The sequence below is a fragment of the Elgaria multicarinata genome, chromosome 8, assembly GCF_023053635.1.
Source record: "Elgaria multicarinata webbii isolate HBS135686 ecotype San Diego chromosome 8, rElgMul1.1.pri, whole genome shotgun sequence".
In the NCBI taxonomy this organism is placed as follows: domain Eukaryota; kingdom Metazoa; phylum Chordata; class Lepidosauria; order Squamata; family Anguidae; genus Elgaria; species Elgaria multicarinata.
In genome coordinates, this window is record NC_086178.1 from 87,597,840 (window position 1) to 87,612,377 (window position 14,538).

The window sequence follows — 14,538 nt, forward strand, 5'->3', positions numbered from 1 at the left end:
AGCACTATGAAGTAGGTTAGGCTGAGAGTCAGTGGCTGGCCCAAAGTTACCCAGTGAGCTTCATGGCTGAGTAGAGAGTACAACACAGATCTCCTGAGTTTCAGCCCAACGTTCTAACCACTACACCATTACTGTTGCCTTAACAATGAGGTATAAAGGGGCAGTTTTAATTTGTTGTTGAGGAGTAAAATAATTTAACCAGATTTGAGTTCTCTATCAGCCATTTTTCCACAAGCATTTCTTTCATGCACGGATAGCCCAAAATCTGTATGTATATGACACCTCTACATCCAACCAGACTTTATGCATGTAAAGTGTTACAATAAGCAGATGTAAGAGCTCCAAATGAATATATAATTATGGGGAAATAAAGTGTTCCAAAACTAAATAGTGTATTTGTTTAACACAATTCCCACCTTCACTTTCATCACAGAGGCAAACATTCTAGCATCTTCAGACACGCCTCCTATGTAGAGCTTTCTTATGAAGATAGGAGCATGGTCATTTTCATCCTGTACTTCAATGAACACCTTGGCAGTATTGCCTAAAATAAAATAAAAAGAAGAAATTAGCAGTGTTTGGGCCCACTTAATGCTTAAGACATGGGCAGTTCTAAAGAAAGAAACATAAATAGAAGGGACTTAATTTACAGCATTACAATCCTGATCCTAAAGGCCAGCATAGGTTTGATGATGTGCAAAGTGGCTTTTGCTGGTGCTGTTATAATGGTATTCTGTACAAGATTTGTCATGCTGTATTTCCTGACACTTCCAATTCCACTGTACAATGCTACTTCAAATATGTGGAGTTCTGATGATGTAGCTAGCTGGCTGAAATGTCTAGAATGGCATGTAGGCAAGATGTTCCCAATGCTGCCTTCTTTCCTCTTTGCCCTTTTCTTAGCCATAGACTGACTTTGTGTAGTAGTACTGCCTTAAATATGGCCATGGTCATGCTAGTGACTGTTGCAATGGCACAGATCCATGCTGCCACGCTGGCTTATAGGCTATGCTATTTTACTAACTTCACTAACAATATCTCTAATGCTGGAAGTCATGACTGCATTACCAATAACTGCAATTCTTTCTGAAAAGATTCATAAGATTAGATTATTAAGTACTGTTAGGGAAATTCCCCTAACCTGAGAGGAAAGGGATGACTTCACAACCGGTCCAGAAACAGAGACTCCTTTATTATATTGTGTACACAGGAGACAGCTCTTACCTCGTACAAACCGATGGCAGAGACTCTTTCTCCATCAGCCACATCAGCATACATTTATACTAATCAAAGGTGCTCTAATGAAGTCATACTTTTCCTCCCTCCCTCCTTTGACTGATCACAAGTCCCATACATGTTCCATAAACAGAAACTCATTCTTACATAAACACTGCCATATTTTGGCAGCCTATGACTGGTACAAAATGTTGCATTTTGTTTCTTGATAAGCACCTCAAGGAGAGATAAGAATTCTAAAGTATGCTCTGACCCTTCAGAAATCCCTGGTCAGATGGCTTTCAATGATAAATAGATTAAACAATGCACGTCTCTAAGTCTGTGTTTCAAGAAATCGGGACAGCCTTGTGTCAGGAGTGTGTTTGAGCAATTAATTCACATTAAATTGAGGGGCTTCAAATAGGGGCATTTTCAGATTTCTCTGTCAGTACATAGAGACAATTTCTTCAAAAAGTTGTGTAATGAGAGAAAGAGATGGGGTAGCAGAAGAAAAGCAGAAGAAGACATGGGGTGACAGGATATGTGGTGTTTGCTTTTTGTAAGACAAAGCTAAGATTGATAAGCAGGGCTGTTGTGAGAGAACTCACAGCAATTAAAGCATATTTATTTTGTGATTCTCTGGAATATGAAGATCTTGGTACGCATCTCTTGGGATCAGGAACTTTCCCTCCTTATAAAAGGTACCATGGGAGCAGATTGTCCCCAAACTTTGACATCATCATTGGACAAGTTAAAGGCGTATATAAAATAAAATTTGACCTTGTATTCGCAACAATGAGTTGGTCCTCAGAATGAGCTGAATATGAGCAATCGTAGGAATAAAATGGTTAGCAAACCCATCACTGCCCATATAACAGATATCTTAGATTTGAAAGGGCTTTCTTTCCAGTAACCTTGGGCCATAAGTGCACAAAGCCTCGACATCAATATGAAAAGCACACAACAATGAAGGAAAAGGAAGGAAGAAAAACAAAACCTACCACCACATCTCTTTCAGATTCCATAATCAAAGAAGTTGACACATTGTTGAAAACAGTGAAAAGTCAGTTTGCTGAAAGGAATTCTATTTGCCAGTGAGAAATGATTTCCTTTCAAAGCTGATTCTTTTCCACCACAGCAAGTAATGGCTGTTTTATAGTGCTATATATGGGGCTTGTTTTCTTCATAACCGTCACCCTGATTACATTGGTTTGATTTCCTTTCGAGCACCATTCTGAAAAGAGTTCTATAACTGGAACTGGAACGGAAACATACTACTTTCTATATTGGCAAAGGCATCAACAATATTATGTCCTCCAATGTCCAGCCACTGGGGAAAGTATAACTTTATAAAAAAAACAAGAAACAACAAAACTTGAGTCTCATGCTATATATGCATGAGAAGATAAACTTGAACTGGTGGTATCTCAGCAGAATATGGAGTTTTCCATTTCTTTGTCGTTGTCATAACTATGCTATAAAAGAGTTCAATAATCTCTCTCTGTGATAGAAGTCTTAAGTATTCAAGAAACCCACAGCCATTTTTAATATGTCAATAATGTGTAAAAACAAAGTGCTCATTTTAGAGCCTTTCCATCTGCCAAGCTTCATGCTAAACATCATCAGGAGTTGGGGTGGGTGGGTCAGGGGACATTGAAAAGTAACACCATGGTAGCTTATTATAAAACAGCCACATAGGGCTGTATTTAATGTAATGCTTGTAATTGTAGCGTGAAAAGTACAAGAGGTGGTCTCCTTCTGCTAGCGGTTGCACCAAGTCAGTCATGAAAAATCTTATCTACAACACAGTGGCTATATATGAATATGTGTCCGAATATGTTCAGGAAAGTGACAAACAGGCCAAGTCCGTGAAGATATTTGTCATGTTGTACTATAGGAAATTACAAGTGAACTGTGCTGTTTGTTTATTTATTTAATTTTGATACTGCCCAACTGACAAATGCGCTCGGGGTAGTTTGCAACCATAAAAGTCCAAAAAGATAATTAAATAACAACCAGTACAATAATACAACTCCTTCTTCTTCTTTTTTACAAATATTAAAGAGCCATCTATAATTTAAAAACAGCAACAGATTAAAGATTAATTCCTGCTGGAAAATAAAGGCCTTAGCCTGCTGTATAATTCCCCCCACCCCCAGAAAAGAATCCACTGTCAAATGTTGTTGTTTTTAAAGCTAAGCAAGCTGAAAATATTACAATGAAAGACAAGTAGCAGTTGGGATTTGGGTGACCCACTAAACTTAAATTGTGTTAGCTTTCAGTACTTCCAGGTCATGAAAAGAAAGCCCAAGTCTGAGTAAATTGGGAGTATTTTCTAACTTAAGTCAGCTTCGCACAAGTCAGCACCATTTAAAACTGCCTCCAAACCATGAGCCATTTTGTGAATACTGGCTCACCACATAAACTAGCCATCACAGTGTAGTTCATTTCATGCCAACACACCTCCCATCAGCCATGTGTAGTAGTAATGTTGGAATAACCAAAACTGCAGGAGGCTGATCTCCATGGCTGATACCCGCAAAAGGGCAGCCATGTGGAGCTGTCACATGGCAACTGTATTGTGATGAGCAGTTGAAAATGTTTTGATGTTGAATATTCTGCTCTACAATAATGAAAATTATTCTGCTATTTCTGTCTTTTAATTTCTGGCATTAAAGTCTTAAAACCTTCAACCCCTACAGTTATTTATATACACACATTAATCTACCTTCCAGCTTAAACTCCACTGACATTTAATTTCATTAACACCTTAATTTCAGCTCATCACTTCATTTTTATACATGGCATATATTTCATTGGTTTTGGCAGACTGAGAAAACAGCATCTGTGATTCACTTATTCTTTAACTCTTTCCTTCTACATGGTTCCAGTCAGCAGCCAACTACAATAAAAGAGCTGGATGTCAAACCACAGTGATCAGTTTACTCTCCAGATTCTAGAATATCATACTCAATGTTAGTCCTACTTAGAGTAGACTCACTGAAATGAATAAGACTTCAGTTAGATTAATACTGGACACAACACAACCTATATCTCATTCTTCATATCAAAAGATAAAGATGGACATCAGGAAAAACTTCCTGACTGTTAGAGCAGTGCGACAATGGAATCAGTTACCTAGGGAGGTTGTGGGCTCTCCCACACTAGAGGCCTTCAAGAGGCAGTTGGACAAGCATCTGTTGGGGATGCTTTAGGGTGGATTCCTGCACTGAGCAGGGGGTTGGACTCGATGGCCTTGTAGGCCCCTTCCAACTCTGCGATTCTATGATTCTATGATTCTAAGATGTGGGAAGGAGATGTTTAGTTTGATCAAGGGTGGCAATACTCTCAAAACACCATGTGTGTCACAAACACATCTATCAAAAAGCTTAGTTTCCAACATACTTTAAGTACCAAAGACTTCTTTATTCTCTCATGCCTTTTAACTTGCTTTATACTCTACTGATCAGATCTATCTTAGGGCCAAACTAGAAGTTCTTCAAATTGGATTATTTACCTCAGTGTAAGTGTGCATGGCCTCAATTTGGATTGGATCCATAGCACTCCAGGAAGGGAGTATTGAAGCTTACCTGCTCAGACCCCAATTTTCATCCAAATATTCAACCCAGGATGGTGGTGGTGGTATTTGGGGACAAAACAGAGGGAAAATTTAAATCCCCGCTCCCAGAGTGCCCACAGTCCCCATCTGAATTGTGGCCATACACAGTTACACTGAGGTAAATAATCCAATCAAATATAGTCCTGCTATATCAGATTTGAAGAATGTGTAGTAATGGCCCTTAAAGTTGTGTCTTAGAGCTCTTTTATCTCCATGGAATCCTTTATAATTTGTTGTTTGATATTTCAGCTTTTGCTATTTTAAATTGTGCTTGTGGCTTTATTGCATTTAATAGGAAGTTATTGTATTTATGAGAGCTTTGGATATACAGGAATGCACAAGTTAATCTTATGTATTTTTTATTTATTTATCATGTTTCTATACTGCCCAATAACCAAAGCTCTCTGGGCAGTTCACAAAACAAAATTTAAAACCATAAAATACAAAAACATAATATAAAAAACTAGAAGCCTTTCCTCACCAGCTCTTTCATACTCCCTTGCACTTTGCTTCATGCCATAAATTTTGTTGGTGTTTCATCTTAGAATGGCTAATATGACTCTTCAACAAATAAGTAAAATAAACAAACATGATTATGAAATGGAATCCAGACTGTGGCTAGGGAGATGAAGGAGCCAGTATATGCATAAAGGATTCTCAGTGGCTCCATATCTATATAGGACAAAATTTACTTTGGGCAATCTTGCCCATTTTCCTGAGGATTTTGTTTACATCCTGGAGGTTTTAGCCTCCATATCATATGTGGTGAGCTTCCAGCCCACAGGGCGCCCTCTGAGATACTGCTCAGGAGGTGCCCTCTGAGATACTGCTCAGGAGGTGCCCTCTGAGATACTGCTGCCTTTCCCAGGCTAGAGAGAGGCTGCATTATGAGAGGAAACCCTGTTCTTATCTCCACTCAATTCCTGGAGATAAAAACCAGGGATTCCCAGTGCTAAAGAAAGGTAGCCATTTTCAATGGCTGGGAGAGGAAAACTGATACCAGTAGGAGTTTCATCTCCAAACACAGCTGGGAAAGATGACAGGGTCTCAGACAAATCTTCTTTCTCTAAGCACTGAGAAGGTTTCACCTTTCTCTATGCAGGGAGAGACATGGGTAATCGCTCCACATCTTTCTCAGCACAGAGAAACTCCCCAATGACATAAGGGGAGGGGGGCTTGGGATGGGAAAGCTAGCCCTTGGACAGTGAGCCAGAAAACACCGGAGAGCCTGGGGCAGGGAGAGGGGACAGTTCTATTGCTATTACAAAGAGGGAGAGAGAAGGGTCACCCCTTCATAACCTGATATTCCGGCCCCATTGCCTCTCGTCATCCACATATCAGGGGATGCATGTCTACGTGCATAGGCTCCCCTTGGGATGTAGAACAATTGGGGTTCTACATTACGAGGTGAGCCTATGTGCAAAGAACATGTACCCCTCTACAGATGTGTCCCCCGACACGTGGATAATGGAAAAGCTGGCTGTTAATCTCATGAGGGGAACAACTGATGAGGACTCTTAATGTTTTAAACACGAGGCTTTCTTTTGAATATAGAAATGAAGAAACTCTACAAATAAAGAAACAGTCAACTCTCCTAGAATGTTCTTTACTATCATGTGAACGGTGACAGCCACTTATAGTAACACTGCTTGTTTCCAAAGCAGTTCTGATCTAAAGTCGGTGTAGACAATTATCTCTATTGCAAAGGCTGCTTTAATCAAACTATGGGTGAGCAGTAGAATTGGGTGGGCATCAGTAATCATTTATTTAGCTCTGTCCTTGATGGTTTCCCGGGATGACTTTGCACACTGGCAGGTTAAATAAATGCATCTATTGCTTAGCTACATTTTTTGCTGTAAAAACCTGGCTTGGACCATTAAGATTAGAACACTTTAATGACAATCTTAATTAGAACTGTCAGCTGATGAAATATTTTTTCCAAATTTATTATTCATCTGCCTTTTAACCAATTTATTCTAGTAAATGCAAATATATTTGCATAGTACGCAAACTTTAATCTGTTTAATTTACTGAAGGTTCTGCAAGATAATTACAATGTAATGCCATTTCATAAATAAGAGGTGAAACTTATTACATGGGCTGAACCAAACCCCAAATGTCAAGACTTTAAGCCAATATCACCACTGCTTCCGAGTATTTTCATGTCAGAAAAAAGGAGAAACAAATTCTCAGGATTCAAACTCACCCCCCTTTTTCTTTTACTGCAAAGCCCGACGCGTTTCGGCCTGTCAAAGGACGTCTTCAGGGGGTTGTTAGAGGATGACTGCAGAATTCTCTCTAGCAAAATAATTGTCTCAATGTCGTCAATGAGACAATTATTTTGCTAGAGAGAATTCTGCAGTCATCCTCCAAAAAAACCCTGAAGTAGGCCTTTGACAGGCCGAAACGCATCAGGCTTTGTAGTAAAACAAACAAACAAACAAACAAACAAACCATTTGCATCCTGAGAATTTGTTTCTCCCTTTTTCTGACCTGACTTGGATGCTCTCCTTCTTTTTGGTTTCAGTATTTTCATGCGCCGAGATAAATGCTTGAAAGGAGAGGGATGTAGCTTAACAGACTTCAGGGTGGCTCATGTGTTCTTTCTGTAACCTCTGCTTGTGGTGATGGAACGCCAAAATGGCATGCTAACAACCAGTCAGGACTCTACCCAATGCCTTGGAAATAACACTTTGTCAGGGTGTGGAATCATTTCAGAGGCATTACAGATAAAAACCAAAAAGCAAAAATAAATCATGCTCACGGTGGCTCACATTGGCCAACTGAGTGAACCTTAACTATGATAATACCAAACAGATTCCCTCTTTGCTGGGGGTTTCAAACTTGCTTTAAAGCCAGGTTTCAAGTTTAGTAGCAGAGCACAGCAGAAGGTCCCAGGTTCAATCCCGTCATCTCCCGTTAGGGCTAGGAAAGAATCCTGGCTGAAACTCCAGAGAGCCCCTGCCAGTCAGTGTTGACTACACCAGCCTAGAAGGAATGATGGTCTGGCTTGGTATCAGTCAGCTTCCTATGTTCCAAATCATGGTTAAGACGACTGCAGATGGGGCAAGGGCAGAAGGAATTTGAACAAGAGTGGAGAGAGTGTAGGTGGAGAAAGTGGTCTACTCACAATCTGTGGTCCTCTCACAATCTCTTATCTATGTTTAACATATCGAGAGTGTTACATCAGCTGTTGGCTGCCTCATTCCCATACCATCCCTTGAAAAGTCTGTTACATTTCCCCCTTAGATACCCCAGCACCAGTTGGCCTTGTAGACATACAAATCAAAGGGCAGCATGGAATTATTTCTCCTCCTCCTCCTCCTTCATAAGCTCCAGCCTTCCCCAACTGGTATGTCTGCTCTCTGATTAAGAGTAGAATCCCCAGGTAGAAAGCAATCCTAGGGATTAATTTCACAGCGCTGAATTGGCACCGCTCCACCTTCAAACCCCACATTATCACTGGTGGGTGGCAGCAAGAAATCTAGATGAAGGGAGATAGCACAGGCCTTCCAGTGGCCATTAGGCTCACTGGGCCTGCTCTTCCCCCTCCCATGGCTTCCAGCGACCAATGAGAGTCACCTTCCACCTGGGAATGCCCCCAGAGCAGCACCGGAGCAAGGACAAATGGCTGAAGAAAAGTCAGGAAAAGTCAAACTTTTCTGCTGTGGATCTTCGGCTCTTTGCCCTGGGGTTGCTCTGAATCGGTGGCTGTGTCATATAATCAATGCAGCATGGATTCGGAGCCACTCCGTGGCTTCCAGAGCATATAGACACCCTCTAGTGAGAAACTGCATTTCAGCATTGTGTCATATCCAATTTTACTCAGCCACAAGCTTGTCTTTATCTCTTTGTGGATGGACCAGATAAGGCAGATTTAGGAAGAAAACTGCCTCTTTCCTTTTGCCTTCCATTCCTCTGACTGTGTCCAATTGCCTGCTGACTCCACTGAGCAACAGGCAGAAAGATCTATTACTGTGTCTGCATGCTTGCATGAGTGGGGATTTTAATGAAGAGTAGGCACAAAGAAGAAATTCCAAACTTGTTTCCCATAATGGTGGATGATGGATTGTGCTATTAAGCACAGCTCTTGCTTAGTGGGGCACATATGTAACTCCTATACACATAATAACTTTAAAGCCATTATTCCAGCTGTTCTTGAAAGAATGCAAGTCGTCCACATAAGCTTAGAAAGAGGCATAGCTTCTTCATCACACCTATTCTTTTTATAGAAAACTACCGATGGGTGGGAGGGTGCTGTTGCAGCATGTCCTGCTTGTTCATCCCTGGCCGATGTATGAACAGAGTGCTGGACTAGATGGATCCTTGCTCTGATCCAGCAGGACACTTCTTATGTCCTTCTGTTCTTAACAGGTTTGTACCAGATGTGAATATAAATAAGAAACTGAAAAATTAAAAAAGCACAGAGCTCTTAAAAAGTCAATCAAGTGTAAAGTCGCCTAATCTCAACTTAACGGGTGGGGAAGGGGGAAAATATATTTCTTGTAAACTGATTATTCACTTTAGAATTACTCATTGTTTGTATGAATTTGTTCTTGGGCACGGCAACTGCTGTTTGGGGTGATGAACAGACGTTAAAATAAATTCCCTCTATCAACATCCTATAGCTATAAACCACCTTCAAGTCAACACCTGACACAACAGAAAAAAGGAGAGTGTGTTCAAGGTAACATGTACCTAAGACGATGTTTCCACTAGGCGTCATCTGCCAACTGGCAACACGTCTATCTTTGAGAACTTATTTTTCAGCCATCTATTTGTATCCATGACCGTTTTTAGATTGACACTAGAAGAGCCTGGAGGCTCCTTCCACTGAATCACCGCCGACAACTGCTAAGGTTGGGTGTCACATATAACAGGAGTGATAATTCAAGATAAGATAACAAACTGTGACAACTACTGTCAGCAGTTGTTCAATAAGCAACCATCAAGCATTATACCTGAGGGGGTCATGAGAACTGAGTTGGAAAATAAACAGCCACCTTCATTCTCAGATGTCATAAAGCCTGGATATGGGGAAATATGCATCAAAATCCCTCAGAGTCTACTTTGTTGGATATGGGAGAACACTGTGATCTACTAAAGTTAGTCAACAATGACGAGATTGAGTCAAGCCCCATGACTGTGAATGAGATTGCAGCAAGCTAAGTGACAACTGAATCAATGGCCAGATCTATACCTTGTGTCAAATAATTATGAATGTGGAATAAAAAGCAGGAAATAACACTATGAAAGTGGTATATGGAATGTGAATTGTGTTCCAACAGTTATTAGTGCACTTCAATACTGCTATAAAGCAGTAGTGTAGATCTAGGCTGTTTCTACACCTGCCTTTTCCCCCAGGATCGTCCTGAGATCATCCCTGTGCATCCAAATGGCACACAGGGGATCCTGGGAGCAGGCAGGGACAATCCCTCCATTTTCCTGGGATAATTCTTAGGTGTCCCTAGTCACTATGCTATAAAGGTGCTACATTCTGTATGAAGCCTCTCCTGAATAGATAGAATCGTGTTTTCCATGTCCTATAGCTGTATATGGAAACATACAGCTTACCTTTACAAAAATTCAACGTACTACTGTAGCTTTATACTGAAATATATTGCTTACCTTTACAACATGACTTTAGGTTGGATCCAAATGTAGTCATGCTTAGAGTAGACCCATTAAAATCAATGAGACAACAAGCCCGATTGATTGCAATACTCTAAGGATTATGGAGTCTGAATCCAAACAATAATTTTGTAACGTATTTCTTCTATACTTTTTTAAATCTCTGAATTTCCAAGTTTCTCCTTCGACTCATGCTTTGATTTCTTGAACTTCTCTACTCTAGTCCATTCCAATGTTCTTTCCTGCCCATCAAAACAGTGAATGTTTTAAAAATGTTTTTAGGATGTTTTAACAATTTATATTATGTTTTAATTCAGTTTTATGTATTTTATATTTACTGTTGTTCCCCGCCTCGATCAAAATGGAGAGGCAGGTAATAAATAAATAAATAAATAAATCGTCGTCGTCGTCGTCATCATCATCATCATCATCATCATCATCATCTTGTATTGTTAACCATGACTGTAAGCTGCCTACTTTTAAAGTGACATCCACATATTCTAGATCATGTGCCTACTGTATTTAGGACATTAGAGGTCTGATGTGCGGCTGCCCCATTATATTGCACCATGACATTAAGACGAGGAGCGGAAAAACAGTGTTAGTCAACAATGCTATAAGAAAATAGAATTAAAATATCATTTGCCATTATTGTTTTAAGGTGGACTTCCAATCCCTCTCCTTTAAAATGATTGTTTTGATTTGTTATTGTGATGATGGTGGTGCATCTCTTTTTGTGAGTTTTCTGTCTCGTGTCCTTTTCAGTCACTGACTCACATTTTACGGGAGGTAAGAAGTTTGTGGCCAACTTCTTTTGGGAGATTTCAAGAATCTTCTTCCCATTAGCATTGCTAGGTGAATTATAACTCTGTCAAGATTTGTCTTCTGATCTTGTCTGGAAGTTGGCTAGCATTTAGGTACATCCATCATACATAAGAAAGAAGTATCTGTTTATATGATAAGATGATAAGGGGAACTCTCTTGTGTCATACACTTTTGACAGTTTCTAGAAGACACGTCAAGAATGGAATGCAGCTCATATCATGATGAACTATATAAACCATTGAACGTGTAATACAGCTGAAAAACTGGTGGATTGTTTACAAAAGATACTGTGCAACCTTCCCATCATCTTTAAAGTATTTACATACTCCACAATTGTCAATAACATTGCATTTATTTTGGACAAGGTGAAGAAAAACATAAAATCAAAGCAGCAATTTTTTTTTGCTCAACGTGCTTATTTAATGGAACCATCTTTCATCAATATGTACTGAATTGTAATGTTGGTTCTCTAAAATTAGGTAGGCGCTAAAAAAACGTGTTGAAAATATTAATTGCTTCTTCAGATGTATGACAAGTTGCATTCTTTGCTCAGTACTGTGGGTATTAAATTACTTCAGATAAGCCAACGCTGATGAAGTGTCATCAGCTATTTTCTGGGACTAATATGTAGCCCTGAGCACAGTTATCCTTCAGATTGCATAATTCTCCAAATTTTGCAAGGCAATCCTACATAAGAATGTATATATTAGGGAAAAGTTGAGTACAAAATGGAAGAAACTGTATACAAAAATAAATGACATTATTTTTTTGGCAAATTGATGTAGAATTTGGACAGAACAAATTTATTACAGAATACATCCAGAACTGACATGGAGGCAGTATCAGAGGCAGTAAGCCTGTGTGCACAAGTTGCTGGGGAACATGGGTGGGAGGGTGCTGTTGCACCATGTCCTGCTTGTTGGTCCCTGGCAAATGGCTGGTTGGCCACTGTATGAACTGTGTGCTTGTCTTTGTTGACACTCTCAAAGAATTCTAGTAGATTAGTGAGACAGGTCTTGCCTTTGTGAAAGCTGTGTTGATTCTTTTTCAGCATGACCTGCCCTTCTATACGCTTACTAATTTTGTCTTTAATAATGCTTTCACCCAATTTACCTGAAACAGCTGTCAAGCTAACTGGCCTGTAATTTCCCAAATCCCCCCTGGATCCCTTTTTGAAAATTGGTGTTACATTGGCCATCTTCCAGTCCTCTGGTAGAGAGGCTGAGCTTAGGGACATGTTGCATGTTTTTGTGAGGCGGTCCGCAATTTCATATTTGAGTCTGTTGAGAACTTTAGGATGGATACCATCTGGGCCTGGTGATTTATTTGCTTTCAATTTGTCAATAAGGTTGAAAACTTCATCTTTAGTCACCACTATTTGCCTCAGTTGCTCAGATTCCCTTCCTGAAAACGTCAGTTCAGGTACAGGCATCCGTCCTGTATCTTCTGCAGTGGAGACAGATGAGAAGAATTCATTCACCTTCTCTGCAATTTCCCTGTCCCCCTTTAGTACTCCCTTAACTCAATTGTCATCCAACGGTTCAACTGCTTCCCTAGTTGGTTTCCTGCCACTGATATATTTTTTTAAAAAAATATTGTTGGACTTGATATTACTAGCGATGTGCTCTTCAATATGCTTTTTTGCATCTCTTATTGTTTGCTTGCATCTTGTTTGTGCCAGCTTGTGCTCCCTTTTATTTTCCTCACTTGGGCAAGATTTCCATTTTTTGAAGGAAGTCCTCTTTTATAACACTGCTTGTTAACCATGCTGGTGACATGATGCTACCTTTCCTAACCTGTGGAATACATTTTATTTGAGCTTCTATTATTGTGCTTTTGAGTAAGCTCCATGCATTTTCCAAGGATTTAACCCTCTTAATTCCCCCTTTCAACTTTCTTTTCACTAGTTCCATTATTTTAGAGAAGTTTCCTCTTTTGAAGTCAAGTGTGAATGGACAATTTTACACTTAAGTATAGACTGAATCTGATAGCACTGTGGTCACTGTTACTGATTGGTTCAACAATATTTACATCTCGTGTTAGGTCCCGGGCAGCATCACTTGGGATTAAGTCCAGGATTGCCTCCCCTCTGGTTGGTTACATGATCAACTGTTCCAAGCCATAGTCATTTAGGACATCCAGAAGTTTAACCTCTTTGCCATGACTGGAATATGAATTTATCCAGTCCATGTGAGGATTATTGAAGTCACCCCTTATTACAATACTTCCTCGCTTGGAGGCCTCCCTGATTTCATTCTCAGTCTCAAGGTCACTCTGAGCATTTTGGTCTGGGGGACAATAGCACGTTCCTAGCACTACATTAGTTTTGGGGCCCTGCATTGTCACTCACAGCACTTCTGTGGAAGAGTCTTCCCCGTTTAGGTGCTCTAGTCTACTTGACACAATGCCCTCTTTGACATACAGAGCAACACCACCTCCAGTACACCCTTCCTTGTCATTCCTGTAAAGTTTGTATCCCGGGATGACCATATCCCACCGGTTCTCTCCATTCCACCAGGTTTCTGTAATGTCCACTATGTCCAGATGATTTTAGAATGTTTTAACAATGGATATTATGTTTTAATTCAGTTTTATGTATTTTACCATTTACTGTTGTTCCCTGCCTCGATCAAAATGGAGAGGCGGGTAAGAAATAAATTATTATTATTATTATTATTATTATTATTATTATTTGAAACCAAGCACTCCTATTCTCCCATTTTGGCTCAGAGTCTTCTAGCATGTGCATAGAAACACCTATTCACGGTGTCCCTCCCCAGATGTCTCTGCTGTGTCCCTTTTTTCACCTGTTGCACTTTAGCCTCTTTGATTGGCTATCATGTTCTATCTTGTACTCATGGCCTATTTGCTCCCCTTCTACATTGGGACAATCAAAAACATGTTCAGATTCATTTCCTTCAGATGATTTAACCCGAACCGGATGCTTCCCAGCTTCTGTCATCTTTCCTCCAGGATTTAGTTTAAAATCTGCTCTGCCACTTTTTTTATGTTTAGTGCCAGCAGTCTGGTTCCATTTTGGTTTAAGTGCAGCCCGTCCCTCTTGTACTGGCCCGGCTTGTCCCCAAATGTTCCCCAGTGCCTAACAAATCTGAACCCCTCCTCTTTGCACCATCATCTCATCCACGCATTGAGACTTCTCAGCTGCGCCTGTCTAGCTGGCCTTGGTGTGGAACTGATAGCATTTCAGAGAAAGCTACCTTGGTGGTCCTGGATTTCAACTTCCTGCC

General features: G+C 40.1%; 1 protein-coding gene across 1 annotated transcript in view; it reads right to left on the minus strand.

Moving 5' to 3' along the window:
- The window catches only part of PCDH15 (protocadherin related 15), a 451,284-nt gene that overhangs the window by 76,916 nt on the left and 359,830 nt on the right, over positions 1–14,538 (minus strand). Inside the window, exons 27-29 of the mRNA XM_063132951.1 lie at positions 14,056–14,062; positions 2,544–2,560; positions 417–544 (exon numbers count right to left, since the gene is read on the minus strand). Coding sequence (XP_062989021.1) covers positions 417–544; positions 2,544–2,560; positions 14,056–14,062 — 152 coding nt within the window. The remainder of the gene's footprint in view (positions 1–416; positions 545–2,543; positions 2,561–14,055; positions 14,063–14,538) is intronic.